General features: G+C 37.0%; 1 protein-coding gene across 1 annotated transcript in view; it reads left to right on the top strand.

Annotated features, from left to right (window-relative positions):
• The window catches only part of LOC126475431 (putative polypeptide N-acetylgalactosaminyltransferase 9), a 164,852-nt gene extending 148,231 nt beyond the window's left edge, over positions 1–16,621 (top strand). The window contains exons 9-11 of the mRNA XM_050103281.1: positions 8,366–8,494; positions 13,467–13,615; positions 13,792–16,621. Of these exons, the coding sequence (XP_049959238.1) occupies positions 8,366–8,494; positions 13,467–13,607 (270 nt within the window). The 3' untranslated portion in view covers positions 13,608–13,615; positions 13,792–16,621. The remainder of the gene's footprint in view (positions 1–8,365; positions 8,495–13,466; positions 13,616–13,791) is intronic.
• Positions 16,622–18,015: the final 1,394 nt, after the last annotated feature.

Below are 18,015 nucleotides of genomic sequence, written 5' to 3'. Positions count from 1 at the left end.
CCCCTTCGACCTTTCTGCAAGGAGGAGGAGCCACTGGCTCTGAAAGTTTGCAAATTTCAATACCATTATGTGTGTTTTCTCCTGCCACCACTTGACAAATAGAATTCTAGTATCAACAATTTTTCAAATCCAAGTGTGTTTTGAAATTCTGATTTATGATATAGTTGAAATATTTCATATTTCACTAACGACTCAGTACAGCAAGTTTTATGAGATTCAAAGTGCATTTTGTTTTGATACTCCAGCTTCTAAGCTTCGTAGTCAGCTAAAAATTCTCAAAAGGTAATACTTTTTATAAGTAAGCAAATATTCAAGTTCTGTATTTTGCTAAATTGTGTTTCACTAATATTCTGTTAACAATTCAGATGGCCATTCTATCTTCTACAAATGTTATGGTCATTATCAAACTAAATTTAGTACTATTCATGCTTAAACTGCTTCACACTCTATTAGTTCTCAATATTTGCATATTGCAAATGTGGTTGTAATCATGATTCGCTAAAACTTACTTTTCTTACCAAAGTGGAAGAACATAAGTGCAATATTATAGCATTTTACGGGTATGGCTTGCATGCCTCAGTGATACAGATAATCATACTGTATGTGCAACCACAATGGGGAGGTATCAGCTGAGAGGCTAGACAAACGTGTGGTTCCTGAAGAGGGGCAGCAGCCTATTCAGTAGTTTCAAGGGCAACAGTCTGAATGATTGACTGAACTGGCCTTGTAACATCAACAAAAACAGCTTTGCTGTGCTGGTACTGTGAACAGCTGAAAACGAGGGGAAACTACAACTGTAATTTTTTCCGAGGGCATGCAGCTTTACTGTATGGTTAAATGATGATGGTGTCCCCTTGGGTAAAAAATTTCGGAGGTAAAATAGTCCCCTATTTGGATCTCCAGATGGGTACTACTCAGGAGGACGTTGTTATCAGGAGAAACAGAACTGGCATTCTACAGATCGGAGCATGGAACGTCAGATCCTTTAATCGGGCAGGTAGGTTAGAAAATTTAAAAAGGAAAATATATAGGTTAAAGTTAGATATACTGGGAATTACTGAAGTTTGGTGGCAGGAGGAATAGGACTTGTGGTCAGGTGAATACAGGGTTATAAATACAAAATCAAATAGGAGTAATCCACGAGTAGGTTTAATAATGAATACAACAACAGGAACACAGATAAGTTATTATGAACAGCATAGTCAACACATTATTGTAGTCAAGATAGGCATGAAGCCCAAACCTACCACAATAGTATAAGTTTATATGCCAACTAGCTCTGCAGATGATGCAGAGATTGAAGAAATGTATGATGAGATAAAAGAAATTATTCAAGTAGTTAAGGGAGACAAAAATTTAATAGTCATGAGGGACTAGAATTAGATGTAGGAAAAAAGAGAAGGAAAGTGGGAGGTGAATATGGATTGGAGGTAAGGAATGAAAGAGGAAGCCGCCTAGTAGAATTTTGCACAAAGCATAACATAATCATCGCTAAGACTTGGTTTAAGAATCATGAAGGAAGGTTATATACATGGAAGAGACCTGGAGGCACTAGTTGGTTTCAGATTGATTATATAATGGTAAGACCGAGATTTAGGAACCAGGTTTTAAATTGTAAGACATTTCCAGGGGTAGATGTAGATTCTGACCACAATTTATTGGTTGTGAACTGTAGATTAAAACTAAAAAAGCTGTAAAAAGGTAGAAATTTAATGAGATGGGACCTGGATAAACTGGAAGAACTAGAGGAACTAAAGGTTATAGAGAGTTCCAGAGGGAGCATAAGGGAACAATTGACAAGAACAGGGGAAAGGAATACAGTAGATGAAGAATGTGTAGCTAGATGAAGAATGTGTAGCTTTGAGAGATGAAATAGTGAAGGCAGCAGAGTCAAGCAGGTAAAAGATGAGACTAGTAGAAATGCCTGGGTAACACATTTAATATTGAATTTAATTGATGGAAGGAGAAAATATAAAAAATTCAGTCAATGAAGCAGGCGAAAAGGAATACAGAGTGTAAAAATTGAAAACAACAGGAAGTGAAAAGCGACTAAGCAGGAATGGTTAGAGGATAAATGTAAGGATGTAGAAGCACATGTCACTAGGGTTAAGACAGATGCTGCCTTCAGAAAAATTAACGAGACCTTTGGAGAGAAGAGAACCACCTGTATGAACATCAAGAGCTCAGATGGTAAACCAGTCCAAAGCAAATAATGGAAAGCTGATAGGTGGAAGGAGTATATAGAGGATCTATACAAGGGCGATGTTCTTAAGGACAGTATTATGGAAATGGAAGATGACGTAGATGAAGATGAAATGGGAGATATGTTACTGCGTGAAGAGTTTGACAGAGCACTGAAAGACCTAAGTTGAAACAAAGGCCCGGGGAGTAGACAACAGTCCATTAGAACTACTGATAGCCTTGGGAGAGCCAGCCCTGACAAAACTCTGCCATCTGGTGAGCAAGATGTATGAGACAGGCGAAATACCCTCAGACTTCAAGAAGAATATAATAATTCAAATTCCAAAGAAAGCAGGTGGTGACAGGTGTGAAAATTACCAAACTATCAGTTTAGTAAGTGACAATTGCAAAAAACTAATACGAATTCTTTACAGACGATTGGAAAAACTGGTAGAAGCCGACCTCGGGGAAGATTAGTTTGGATTCCGTAGAAATGCAGGAACACTGGGGGCAATACTGACCCTACAACTTATCTTAGAAGATAGATCAAGGAAAGGCAAATCTACATTTATAGCATTTGTAGACTTAGAGAAAGCTTTTGACGCTATTGACTGGAATACTCTCTTTCAAATTCTGAAAGTGTTAGGGGTAAAATACAGGGAACGAAAGGCTACTTATAATTTGAACAGAAACCAGAAGGCAGTTATAAGAGTCAAAGGGCACGAAAGAGAGGCAATGGTTGAGAATGGAGTGAGACAGGGTTGTAGCGTATCCCTGGTGTTATTCAATCTGTACATTGAGCAAGCAGTTAAGGAAACTAAAGAAAAAGTTGGAGTAGGAATTAAAATCCAGGGAGAAAAAATAAAAACCTTGAGGTTTCCTGAAGACATTGTAATTCTGTCAGAGACAGCAAAGGACTTGGAAGAACACTTGAATGGAATGGACAGTGTCCTGAAAGGCAGCTATAAGATGAACATCAACAAAAGTAAAATGAGTATAATGGAATATAGTTGAATTAAATCGGGCAATGCTGAGGGATTTAGATTAGGAAACGAGACACTTAAAGTAGTAGATGAGTTTTGCTATTTGGGCAGCAAAATAACTAAGGATGGTTGAAGTATAGAGGATATAAAATTTAGACTGATGATGGCAAGGAAAGCATTTCTGGATGAGAGATTTGTTAACATCGAGTATAGATTTAAGTGTCAGGAAGTCTTTTCTGAAAGTATTTGTTTGGAGTGGAGCCATGTATGGATGTAAAACTCGGACAATATACAGTTTAGACAAGAAGAGAATATAAGCTTTTGAAATGTGATGCTATAGAAGAGTGCTGAAGATTAGATAGGTAGATCACATAACTAATGAGGAGGAGAGGAATGTGGCACAACTTGACTAGAAGAAGGGATCTGTTGGTAGGACAAGTTCTGAGGCATCAAGAGACCGCCAATTTAGAACTGGAGGGAAGCATGGAGGTTAAAAATTATAGAGGGAGACCAAAAGATGAATACACTAAGCAGATTCAGAAGGATGTATGTTGCAGTAGTTATTCTGCTTGCACAGAATAGAGTAGCATTTATAGCTGCATCAAACCAGTGTTTGGACTGAAGATCACAACAACAAGAAGTAAGAAAGTTAGTGTTTTAAAATTTGTTATTAAAATTGCGAGTTTTATATGCTGAAAGCTGAGTGTGGAAAATGGTAGTAAAGAACCCAATCCATGCCAACAGGTAATGCACTGATCAATATCTGATTGGATTCCTTATCGAAATAACCAATAACTAGTCTAAAACATTAGTCATCTACCCTCACCTATATTTATATTCCAATTTGTCTTTCCCATTGCTATATTAATTTGCCAAGCTTTGGATAGTTAACACAGATATACAAAAAGCTGGTATGTTGAACATATTAAATGACGTTCGAAGCAAGTGCTTACGGAGACCAGAAATGTGCATACTGCAACATGTTGTTATTTTTGCAGAGATTAGAGAAGGAAAATATGAAATTGAATAGTCGATGAACAAACAGCAGCAGTAATAAATGAAAAAGTTAGCCAAGATGTGATAGAAGTTTTATGTTATTGATATAAATCATACGTAGTATGTTATATGCTTTCTCCTTCAACAAGGACATGAGTTTCTTATGCCAGATGTAGTGAATAAAATTTTCTGAATACACACACAAGTCACAGCTGTGTAAAATCTTTAGCATTATGGGAACTAGTGCCATTACCACTGTCAATCTGACTTCTGACTGAGTTCTACAAATAGAAAGGTGTAGGATTTGTAACAATGGTATTTCATCACATGGAGGAGGTGTGATATAGGTGAAAGAATAAAGCACACTTATAGTTACATTATAAACTAAAGTATTAAATTATTAGGAATTTGCATGACTCTCATTACTCAAGTTAGCCAAGTGTCATGTGTATGAACTGTTTCATTTGATTGCTAATCCTAAAATTGTACCACTTGATTCCAGTTCTCAAAGTGTACTGCAATAACACTGTAACAAGTCTGTCCCCCTGGGGTGTATATTCTAGATCAGTTCAATAATCATCTGTGCTGGATTATTGCAATTGTATGAGGCCTGACATTTACTATTCACTCACTGACACTCACTGACACACACACACACACACACACACACACACACACACACATACACACAGTGGAATAGCTCTCAATATTCAACTGACCAAGAAATAATTGACAGATGACTGAGTGTGCAATAGTTTTTAAGCCTTGCCGGAAGTAATAGCTTTTTATATTTTATTTTCTGCCAATGTACATTTCGCTATTTGCAGTTGAGAAATGGAAAATCTTGATTTAATTAGAAGTTTCTGATACCACCTCTTCCTAAATGGCACACATTAGCCTTTTTTATTATGTCTGCTAAAAATGTACCCTATACAGAAGCTTTTCACCAGAGACATATCATTGTATATGAGAGCTTAAATATTACTTGTGAGCACCATAGCCCATCCAAGAGTGAAAATCTGGATTATGTTGCAAAAACAGTGTATAATTTTGATGCTGCAGAAGAAAAACATTGCCAAATAAAGGTTTATACTCATGTGGTCAGGTATCACTCTCAAGGCGTTAAAAACTTTCCAACCTATGCAATAAATTGTAATAGTCTGATCAGTCATATTGTTTGCACAATAGAGGCATAACATACAACATTTCCAACCTTGAACAAGTGCTGAAAGCAGTTTTTTCTATTAGCAAATTTATGTATATAGATAAACATATGCTAACTGTCCTTTTATCATAAACTTTTTTAATTAATAAAAATAATATATAATCAAATAGGAAACATTTAATATTGTTTCCAGTTAAGTAAAGATGTCCTCAAGCCTAAGGTTTGCTTGGAAGCTGTGGTGTTTCACTATGTTACAGTCCTTTGAACTTACTTACTTAAAAAGAAACCTTTATCTGGATCTGTCTGTGTATGAACTGTTTCATTTGATTGCTAATCCTAAAATTGTACCACTTGATTCCAGTTCTCAAAGTGTACTGCAATAACACTGTAACAAGTCTGTCCCCCTGGGGTGTATATTCTAGATCAGTTCAATAATCATCTGTGCTGTATTATTGCAATTGTATGAGGCCTGACATTTACTATTCACTCACTGACACACACACACACACACACACACACACACACACACCACACACACACACACACACACACACACACAGTGGAATAGCTCTCAATATTCAACTGACCAAGAAATAATTGACAGATGACTGAATCTCAGCTGCTTCCCGTGTCAGTATAGATATCTCGAGATTATTAATTGAATGCTTACAATGTTTATTTTTATCTAAGCATGTGGCATGTGCATGTATCAAACTGAAGTGTGCTCTGGTCTGTTCTGGTCTTTTTCTATATTGCATATGTGCACTAACATGTGTTTAAATTCCCTATTCTTATAACTTAATATTATGTGATAATACTGAGACAAAGAGTCCTATGTTATTAAAGGCATTATAAATGTATATTGTATGAACTAATCCATTAACACATTCTTGCTTTTTTTAAAAAAATAAAAAGGGGGGAGGGTTCCTAACAATCTAATTGAAAAGAAGGGTATAATACTTGAGATCAAAGCGGCAAAAATTGTTTAAAATATCATTTATGATGGTGTAATGATAATTTATGCTCTCTGCCAATGAGTTAACTTATTTGAAATTACTGGCAAGAAATATAAAGACTCACATTATGTCTCTCCCTTTTATTTCATTTCTTGCCTACATAATTAATAGATTCTGTAATGGTAAGCCACAGTGGATTATTATATTGGTGTTATGAACATAAAGATTTTCTTTTAGTGATATTTGTTGTTGATGAGCAATAGAAACAGAACAAGAGAGCTTGAACCTTTTCAGAAACTGATGAAGATACATTATGCTAGAGGACATGTTGTTACCTTAAAAAGAAATTCATTCCTCTTCTTATGCTGTTTGAGGATGTGTTGTGATTATTTCCATGGTAATACACATATCTGTCATGTTAAGGCAGTTCAGAATGTTTGTTAGCAACTACATAATTTTGAAAATGGGGTAATATGTTAGCCTGACAGTTTAGCCGTACCAGTAATTGTTATTAATTGTAGAAATGTTCTCTTCAATAACCTTATGTAACCTTCATAGAAACTGATGAGTCAAAACATTATGACCACTATCCACCATGAGGCAGAACGCCATCTAATGGCATTGCGGGCATGCAACATGGTGAGGAAGTTATATAAACAGCACAGAGGTGAAGGGGGTATCGATTAAGCAATGATACGAGCTGCAAGTTGCAAAATCCCCTGACACAAGAGACTTTGATTCAGTGTAGATTATTATGGCTTGATACCTGGGAATAAGCTGTTTGGAAATAGCAAAGGTGGTTGGTCAGATAGGTGACAACTTGCTGGATGTCAGTACTTCATCACAGAATGTGGAGGTCTAAGGCTTGCCTGCCCTGTAAAGCAGGATATGCAGCAGTCTGTGGCAGATCTGATAACAGAGTATAGTGCTGGTTGACACATGACCTTGTCAATTATAATAGCAGTGGGTATAGGGTCAACAAAGATTGATCCAAAGATCATTGGAAACTTGTCACCTGGTTGAATGAATTGCATTTCTTGAGACACCAGGTTGACTGTCATGTTGAGATGTGCCATCATCCAGGTGAACAGCTGCACAAACCATGCACTGCACCACAGACACAGGCCAGTGGGGGCAGTATTATGCTGTGAGCTTCCATGGGATCTGTAGTAGTAATCAAAGGCACAATCCCAGCTGTAGAGTATGTTAACATTATTGCTGATCATGCTTGATAGCCTTCCCAGTGGTGATGGCATCTTCCAACGGGATAACTGTTACGTCACAAGACCACAATCATAGCACTGTGGGCTGGTGAGCATAATAGTGAACACAAGTTGATATCTTGACCATCAAATTTACCTGAAGCTGAAACCAATAGAATACATCTGGTATGTTACTGGATACTATTAGCTCCATACCCTCGAACCACCAGCCCATAATTTATGGTTATTACATGACCTGTGCATAGATTTCTGGTGCCACTTATCTTCAGAAACCTACCAAGGACTTGTAAAATCAACACTATGCAGAATTGTGTTCTGAAGGAGGGCCAACATGGTATTGTTCAAATGAATCGTATTGGAATTTCACTTAGGTGATTTGTGGAAACCATGGATAATCTGTACGTGTACAGCTGAATAAGGGCTTTAACCACCAGCCTCCTGAATGTAAGTCCATTGCCTTAACCAGTGTGTCACTTCACTCAGTTGGAGAGGTGAATAAAATTGGTTTAGTACATTAAGTATAGTAACAGACACTTCTTCATAATAACCAAATAAAGATGAATAGCAAAATTACTGATATGCATAATTATAAAAATTGGTTGCTCATTACTTAAAGTAATTCCATCCACAACCACATGGTTCAACCACAATTAACATTGATAAATTGAGGTTGTTTATTTTTATTGTTTGTTGTTATATTTCCCTTCAGTGCGTATTCTGAGAATAAGCAAATGTACACATCTTATGTATGAGTAAACTTTCCACTGACAGTGTTACGGCAACTTGTGGAAAAAATTTATATGCAATCACCTCAAACTCCTCATTCTTCTTTACATTTACGTGAATAATTTGTATCTGCAGTACTGGATGTTAAGCAAAGCAGGAGAAATCCGCCGGGATGAAGCTTGTCTTGATTATGCAGGACAAGATGTAATTTTGTATCCATGCCATGGATCAAAGGGCAATCAGTTCTGGCAGTATCATCCAGATGTAAGTAAACATTTGGTGACTTGTGAAAAATATTTTCTCTATTATTTTCACTCACTACTACTTATTATTATTATTATTATTATTATATTATTATTATTATTATTAATAATAATTTCCATCTATTTCCTAACTTGTACTTAGTTCTGTAAATTGAGTTACCACAGCTGTAAAATATGACACAAGTATTAATTGCTGGTACCTAGACAGGTGACCAAAGCAAAACAACTGCTTGAACAACTACCAGGTCATTTAGCTGTAATATATGAGCATTTATTGGTACAATGTATTAGAATAATCTTTAGAATTGCTTTGTCACTTAATAACTGGTAAAAACTGACAGAGTGAGTGGTTGGTTTAAAAAAAGGAAAGATCTTCACAGGTGTCTGTACGAAAGTATACAGTTGTTGCTGTAATGATACAGCCTGTAAGGAAAACAAGATTGCCAGACTGGTTTGAAGAATTTATAATCTGAATTGCTGGCAAGGTTAGACATTTGTATTTCAAATTATAAGTGCAGTACCACCTGTATCATAGTTGTATGTGACGTTAAACAAGTCCTGGAAGCACTGTTCTTTTTCTTCTAAATCTACTAGAATTATTCTATAGGGAAAACTCATACATTTTTATTATTCACATGTGATCACTAATGGCAACCAATCAATAATATTCTGGTATCAGCCCAAAAGTTTCAGCTCAGCCTTCCTACATTTCGCAGGTTGTGCCAAAAAATTATGAACTGTGATGTGTGCAGCAAAGTGCGATGAAAATTCTTCAGCCAATTCCTGTGGCTGACTTGTAGCACTCTAAATAATCAATTATTGTCTTGTGAATCATAAAATTGCACAGAACATATAGAAAATGCAAAATATTACATAAAATTACAATTGCTAATATGTCAATGAAAATAATCAATTTTTAAAAACTTATTGAAATTGGATAGATAAAAAAAAGTCTACTCACCAAGCAGCAGCAGGAGAAAATATATATAAAGATTAACTAAATGTGCAGGCTTTCAGAGTTAGTAGCTCCTGCTTCTGGTAGAAGTGTTGGAGGGGAAGGAAGAGGAGTGAAGGTAAAGGACTGTCAAGGTTTAGGAAATGGGAGAGTTCGGAAAAGTCGCTGAGGACCCCAAGTCAGGGAAGATTTACCAAACAAGATAAGAAGGAAAGACTGGCTGTTGTTGACTGTACCAGATGAGATTTGAAAACCTAAGAGCTTAAAGGTGAAAGATAGGGCATAAAACAAGACAGAGATTACTGACAGAACATCATGCAAGAGTGAATAAGGGCAGAAAGCTAAGGGCATTGTGTGTGATAAGAGGGGAAAAATAGGCAGGTCAGAAATTAAAAGATAAAAAAAATAAAGAGAATGATGAAAGGAATAGTTACTGAGAAAAAATGTGAAGACCAAAGGAATTAACATAAATTAACCCCAGGTGGGTGGTAGGAATGAAGTACATGCCTGTTCCCAGCTACAGAGTTATGAGAAACTGGTGTCTGGGGGAAGAATCCAGATGGCACATGTGGTGAAACAGGCACTGAGGTCACAAATGTCACATTGCAGGACTTGCTCTGCAACAGGATATTGTGTGTTGTCAGTATACACCCTCTACCTATGGCCATTTGTCTTAGCTGATAACTTGGTGGTGTCATATCAATACAAAAGGCATAGGGCTGGTACAGGCAGTGGTAGGAGGGCATATAGGGCAAGTCTTACAGTGGGGACAGTCACAGGAGTAGGAGCCATAGGGTAGGGAAATGGGTGCAAAAGGAGCATAGTGTCTGACCAGGATGTGTACAGAGATTTGGAGATATTTTTTTTTTTTGGGGGGGGGGGGGGGGGCGGGAGAGTTATTTCATGTGTTGTGGGAAAAATGTCAGACATGATGGACTTCATATCATGGCATGGTTTTATGATGTCAAAGCCTTGTTGAAGTAGCTGATTAATATGAGTACATTCAAGACCAAGATAATACTAAGTGACAAGAGGTGTACTCTAAGCTGTTTCCTGGAAAGATCGGCTGTTTAACAATGGATGTGATGGCCCAGGAAATCTGCTTTTGAACTAGGCAGTTATGGTAATTATGTCCAGTGAAGGCTGATGTGAGACTGGTGGTGTATTGCTGTAAAAAGTCTGCCATCTGAACAAGTATGTTTGCCTTGAATGCCAAGGCTGTATGGCAGGGAACATTTGACATGGAAATGACAGCATCTGTCAGAATGAAAGTACTGTTGTTTGTTAGTAGGTTTAATGTGAACTAAATGTTTATCTGACCCTCAGACAGGATGAGGTCAACATCAAGGAAAGTGGCATGGGATTTGGAGTAGGGCCATGTGAAATTTAATTGGGAGAGTGTATTTAGAGATTCCGAAAATGTGAACAGGTCAGCTTCACAATGAGTCTATATGGCAAAGATGTCATCAATGTATCTAAATCAAACCAGGGGCTGCAGGCTTATGGATTCCAGGAAAGCCCTCTCCAAGGGAACCATGAAAAGGTTGCTATAGGAAGGACCCATTCTGGTTCCCATGGCCATGCCCTTGATCTGTTTGTACATCTGTCCCTCGAAGGTAAAGTAGTTGCCAGTAAACATAAAGTTGATTAAGGTGAGGAGAAAGGATGTCATACGTTTGGAATCAGGTGGGCACTGGTCAAGGCAATGTTCAGCAGAAAACAGACAGGGGATGTCGGTATAGAAGAAGGTGGCATCAACAGTGACAAGCAAGGTGTGTGGTGGTAGTGGGACGGGCACGATTTCAGTTGATGTAAGAAATGGTCAGTGTCTTTAGTATAGGAGGGAAGTCTTTGTACTAAGGTTGCAGGTGTTGATCAACAAAGGCAGATATGATTCAGTGGGTGCTTTGAAGCCAACAGCTATGCAACAGCTTGGGTGACTGGATTTGTGGATCTGAAGTGGGAGTGCAAAATTCTTTGGATTACGGTGTCAGTCCTTGTGAGAGGCCTGAGGTTTTAAGGAGAGACTGTAGGTCAGTTTGTATCACAGAGATGGGATTTTGATGGATGATTTCTATATGTAGAGGTATCAGACATCTGGCACAGACCCTTGCTTACATACTCCCATTCGTCAAGTACCACAGTGGTAGATCCCTTGTCTGCTGAGAGGGTAATGATAGAGTAATCAGTTCCTGGCAATTGAAGAGATTGATGTTCTGCAGAGGACAGGTTATGGTCATGTTGTAGGAATCTGAGAAAGGGTTGTGAATTGTGATGAAATCCTTGATGTTGACCTCATCCTCACTGGTGGTCAGCCATACATTTCTGTTCACATTGAGCCCACTAACAAACCACAATACTTAGATTCTGACAGTTCCATCTCTTACAGCCTTGGCATTCAAGACAAACACAACCGAGCGAGGTGGCGCAGTGGTTAGCACACTGGACTCGCATTCGGGAGGACGACGGTTCAATCCCGTCTCCGGCCATCCTGATTTAGGTTTTCCGTGATTTCCCTAAATCGTTTCAGGCGAATGCCGAGATGGTTCCTTTGAAAGGGCACGGCCGATTTCCTTCCCAATCCTTCCCTAACCCGAGCTTGCGCTCCGTCTCTAATGACCTCGTTGTCGACGGGACGTTAAACACTAACCACCACCACCACCACCACCACCACCACCAAGACAAACATACTTGTTCAGATGGCAGTCTCTTTACAACAATACCACCATTCTCACCTCAGCATTCACTGGATATAATTGGCCCACCAGCCTAGTTTAAAAGCAAATTTCTTGGCCCATCACTTCCAATCCTGGTAGTGCTGATCCTTCCAAAAAATGACTTAGGTGTATACCTCTCATCACCCAGTATTATCCTTGTCTTGAATGTACTCATATTAATCAGCTACTTCGACGAGGCCTTGTCTTCATAAAACCATGCCCTGAAATGAGATCTATTATGTCTGGCATTTTGCTCATCACACCTAGAATCCCTCCCCACTCAAGTCTCCGCAACACCTTCGTCAGACCCTGTGCTCCTTCTGAATCCATTGCCCAACCCAATGGCTCCATCCCCACTGTAACACTTGCCCTGTGCACCCATCTAACTGGCAAAACTGATACTATCAAAGAGAGCCACCTGTGAAATTACACTTTGTGTACCAGCTATTATGTAAACATTGTTATGCTTTTTACATTTGTATGACTATCACCAATTTATCACTTAGATGAATGGGGTTAGGTAGAAAGTGTATAATAGCAACACATAATATCCTGTTGCAGAGCATGTTCTATAACATGACATTGGTGACCTCAGTGCCTGTTTCACCACATGTACCTTCTGGATTCTTCCCCTGACACCAATTTCTCAGAACTCCATAGGTGGGAACTGGCATTGCTGGTCTTAATTTGTTAATTTTTTGTGTCAGCATTTCTTCTCAGTAACTATTCCTTTTATCACTCCCTTTTAGTTTTCGGTATCTTTCATTTTCTGAGATCTAATTTTCCTCACCATCCACTGCTATCACATACAATGCCCTTAGCTTTCTGCTCTTATTAACTCTTGCATGATGTTTTGTCCATCTTGCTTATTACACTATCTTCCACCTTTATGCTCCCAGGATTTCAAGTCTCTTCTGGTGCAGTAATCAACAATGAGTTTTTCCTCTTCCTCTTGTCTGATAAGTCTCCTCTGACCTAGGGCCCTGGGTGACTTTTCCAAACCCTCCCCATTTCCTAAACCTTGCCAGTTCTTTTCCTTCACCCCTCTTCCTTTCCCTTGACCCTTCTGCCAGAAGGGCGAGCCACTGACTCTGAAAGCTTGCACCCTTTATTTATGTTTCCTTCTGCTGCCACTTGGTGAGTAGATCTTTTTATCTCCCAGTAACATTATACAATTACATTTGTTACTGATTGTCAATGATGTGACACAAGTCACAAGAACATTTTCATTCCACCAACACAGTATGTATGTTTTACATAAATAAGTATCAGTGACAATGTATTTTAATTTTTTTCCCTAGACAAAGCTCTTACAACATGGGAGCAGCAAGAAGTGCCTTGCAATAAGTGAAAATAAACAAAAGTTGCAGATGTTAGAATGTGATGAAAACATGGAAAGGCAGCACTGGAAGTTTGAAAATTATGACCCGTCCAAACTTTAAACACCTTGGTAAGAAATAAATTGACTAATTATAGCAAAGATATTCCAACTTACACTAGTTTAGAACTCCTCCACAGTTTCATCTTTGAGTTCTAGGCAATAGTTTATAACAATAGGAAAAATTCACATGAAGATTTTGATACCTCTCTCTTCCATGATATTTGAACTATATATTTGTTTTGCAGGCCAACTGGATGAAACCAAATCAGATCTACCAGCACTGTGTCATCACTGCTAGGTCATTTGACTTGTGAAATGAGTGTGGTGTGACTGCTGGTGAAGTAATTGCTAGTCAGTTTGTTAACTGCATGTAGAATATTCACGGTGCAAATCACCAGGAAACACTTCGCAACTTCAAAAAGTTCTCCATTGCACCATTCAGCTTTTACCAGAAGAGACATAAAAAATCATTTGTTGATAATGAAATGAAATATACTGAAAATGACTAGAAATAGCACAATGTGTGTGAATGTATCATATAATCTCGTGCATGTTACAACAGTTGGTGATTCGATAGCTATGGTTCCTACGGAACCCTGTGTGCCTATCATCAGTCAATGTTTGATGCAACATGAACTACTTTAACTGTGGTTTGAAGAAATATAATGTACGAATACACGTGAATCAACTTTTGTCCTGAAATTTGACATTACAAAGTGAACACTATGTACTTAAGATTTCAAAGACTGAGTATTCCGGTATACTAAAATACTTCCATTGTGTGTACATATATATATATATTCTGATGACGAATGTAATGTAAATACAAACTGAAAGCAAAATTTATTTATTTGGTGAGTGTGATGGTTTAAATGAACATTTTAAAGCATATCATCATTATACATAGCTTAGAAGTGAAGAATGACATAGATGGATACAAGAATTGGGAGTTCTTTTTATTGGAATTCATTTTAAGGGAGTGTTACAAACTTCAGAAAATGGTTGAAAATTTTTGTTGCTTTTATTTAATTGTTTACAACATAGAATTTTAGCACAAAATGATTTTTCTTTTGTGAAAGTGATATTTAGTTGGGAAGCAAGCTAATGCATTCCAGATGTAGCTGTACAGTGCCAGTAGTATAAGGAGGTTGTAGGGATTTTGTATACCAGTTGCTATTGCTAATACTTACATTTTTATTTTGTTAATGAATAATGTTCATGTATAAAGCAACTGCCAAATATTACAGGTAAATGAGAAAAAGGGAAAAAAAGACCAAATAATACAATGCAGGCAAAAGATTTGCAAAACTGACCTAATATTTTCTTAACATTGAAATACTGTGAAGATAGAAGTATTTTAAAAAATTGTGTTATCATCATATTTTAAGTGTGCAATATTAACTGTTTTATTTGGTTCTCCATTTGCAAGTCAGTGTTTCAGTGTAGTATTATCATGGTATTTTGGCCACATTCATTTGCTTATAATTACCTGTCTTATACTTAAAGGTATTGGTATTCTGAGTTCCTAGTATTCTCTTTGTAGTTGTGCTAGTTCCTTTTTTTTAAAAAAAAGAAAAAAAAATGTCACAGCTGCAGATCAGAAAGCCATACCTAAAAAAGAGTCACCAATAAGATTATTCCATAGGTCATCATTCCTGACCACACATTCCATTTTAAGTTGCCTCTACACTGCTACCTCATTGTGTACACAAGACATCACACATTTTCCTTTCTACAACTGTTAATTATATTTGACTTAGAGCTCTTTTATACAGAAAAATAATTATCTTACCATTCATATTTGTGTATTAATTTAAATCAATGAGAGCCATTCATACTTGTATCTCATCATCATATTTGCCATGATCCACTTAAACTGTTTTGCAGTTGTGATAGATGGAATATGGAATTGGACTTTTCACATTTGTTTACTATGAGTGTTATCGGTGTTAAGTATCTGGTAACACAAAAAATCATTTTGCAAAACGTGAAACAAAATCATTATCTGCAAAATATTAAAAAATGGCTTGCATCTGGAACATTTCTTTGTCAGAATATTTAACTTCCTTATGCCACATGATCTTTGTTTTCTTCTTACCTGCATTTATCATTAAAGAAATAAGCTCAGATGTTTGGTCTTCTCTCTAGGTAATTTCATGCCTTATGTTTTCATTAGCCACTTGTGAGTTTATACAGCACTATGAAACATTCCTGTATTACTGTTCATGCATTTTCTTTGAAATTTAACATAATTTAATTTCCTTATAGTTTCATCAAGTGGAAAACAGGATTCCTTTTGTCAAATGAAAATTTAGCAACATCACATTTTAAACTTGCATGTGCCATGGAAGATTGAGTTTGTACGTCAACAGTTGCAGAAAATAAGGCTGCAGTACAATTAAATATCTTCTTTTAGATAGTCCATATAACTGTTCTTAAAAGTGCCAAATTTCTTTTTCTTATATCTTCTCTACACACTGCATTCATATTTAATGGTTACTATTGTTATACATGGTCCAAGAGGATAATTTTGTTGAAATAATCTTACTGAATGTTCATGGCATGGGCTCTACTTCTAGATGTCCAGTAAAAACATGTTTGTTGGCACTAACAGTCATGTTTAAGTTAAATGACAGTTATGTTATATAACAATTACATCACTCATCAATGTTCCTTAACAGTGAAATACAATCCTGCACAAACTAAATTTCAAAATAAAACTTCGACAAATGTAAAATTTTAGTGTCTTTGTAAGGAACAGTTGAGCTGTGACATGAGAAACAGGTTTTCTTTTCTTGTATTTGATGAAGACAATGTATGATGTCCAATTTTTTTTATTGATATAACAAATATTATTAGTTCCTGGAAGTCATGGACAATGTGTTCAAAAGAACAAGATGTAACTTGCATTGAGCCCAATTTGTTTACAACTCATTTGTCAGTGAAATAAGGATAGACACTGCTGTCAACAGAACTTGTACACCAATTAATTTTAATAATGGACTAAGATTACTGTGCCTTACTTGGTGTAATATATGCAAATAAAAAAGTGAAAATTTTGTGTTTTGGAAAAAAGCTGTGAAAATACGTTTTGCTATTTTTTCAAACATTTCCTTAGCATGTACAAAACACTGAGAAGTGCAACATTTTTTATTATGGTACCAGGTTGTTTCTTCATACATTGTGTATTCAAACAGCATCTGTTTTATAAATACATGATAATCACAAGTCAAAATCCTTACTGCCATTCCAATTGTACAAAATAATGTATTTTAAACAAAAATATTTTGAGTGCTATGAATTATATGCCAGTGATGGTTACAGAAATCTCAGGAGTAATGATTAAAAATTTTTACATATGGAGCTGTCAAATAAAAATAAGACAGATGGAAAAAAGTAAGTAAACTGTTTATTATTTTGAAAGTAATCACTGTAACTATTAATCCATTCATTCCACTGTGAGAGAAGATGGTCAGTGCTTTCATGGAAAAAATGTTGGCTGTTGCCTGCAGAACAAAGATTTTACACAGGAGTGCAACTGTCTCTCTCTCTCTCTCTCTCTCTCTCTCTCTCTCTCTCTCTCTCTCTCTCTCTGTGTCTGTCTCTCTCTGAAGCAAATCTACTGCCATGCATGTCTTTCTTGAGGGCTCCAGTGATGTTGAAATCACATGGGGAGAGATAGGGGCTTTGTGGACAAAGAACTCCCCTGCAAAACTTTTGATCTGTAGTTGAAACAAGTGGGCCCACCCACACATTGCTGAAGTTGTTTCAAGTACACTGCATAGCCCTTATACATCCTCCATACAGTCTGGATCTGTCACCATGTGACTGTAATATTTTTGGAGTCATGAAGAGTGACACTCATGGTTGTCAGTTTCCTGTGGACAAAGGGGTGCACCCTTGGATACAGTCATGTTAAGTAACTGCAGATGTTTTTCAATGAAGGCACAGACTGTCTTGTCTTGAAATGGGATAAATGTATTAACAGTTATGGAAATTACTTTTGAAATACCAAACAGCATACTTTCTTTTTTTCCATCCGTCTCATTTTCATTTGACTGTCCATTGTAGTTATCCCCAATAACCTTACGACTTGTTACTACACCATGAAAGATTTTAAATCCAGAATGAGATTTTCACCCTGCAGCGGAGTCTGTGCTGATATGAAACATCCTGGCAGATTAAAACTGTGTGCTGGACTGAGACCCGAGTTCGGGACCTTTGCTTTCTCGGTCTGCCACGAAATTTCAAAATATATCCACTTTGAAGTGTGTCTTGAACACTCCTTTCTTCCAACACTGTGTATACTGAAAGTTTCCTTGCAAAATTAAATTGAAGAAGAAACAATAAAAGTAAAGAAAAGCTATAAGAAGTGTGCTTGGAACAACAAATAAATGCCACAGTATTTTTATGGTTCTAACACTTTACCAAAATACTACTTTTTCCCATAAAATTTAAACACTCATACA

The sequence above is a fragment of the Schistocerca serialis genome, chromosome 4, assembly GCF_023864345.2.
Source record: "Schistocerca serialis cubense isolate TAMUIC-IGC-003099 chromosome 4, iqSchSeri2.2, whole genome shotgun sequence".
Classification (NCBI taxonomy): domain Eukaryota; kingdom Metazoa; phylum Arthropoda; class Insecta; order Orthoptera; family Acrididae; genus Schistocerca; species Schistocerca serialis.
This window is presented reverse-complemented; position numbering and strand designations above follow the sequence as displayed.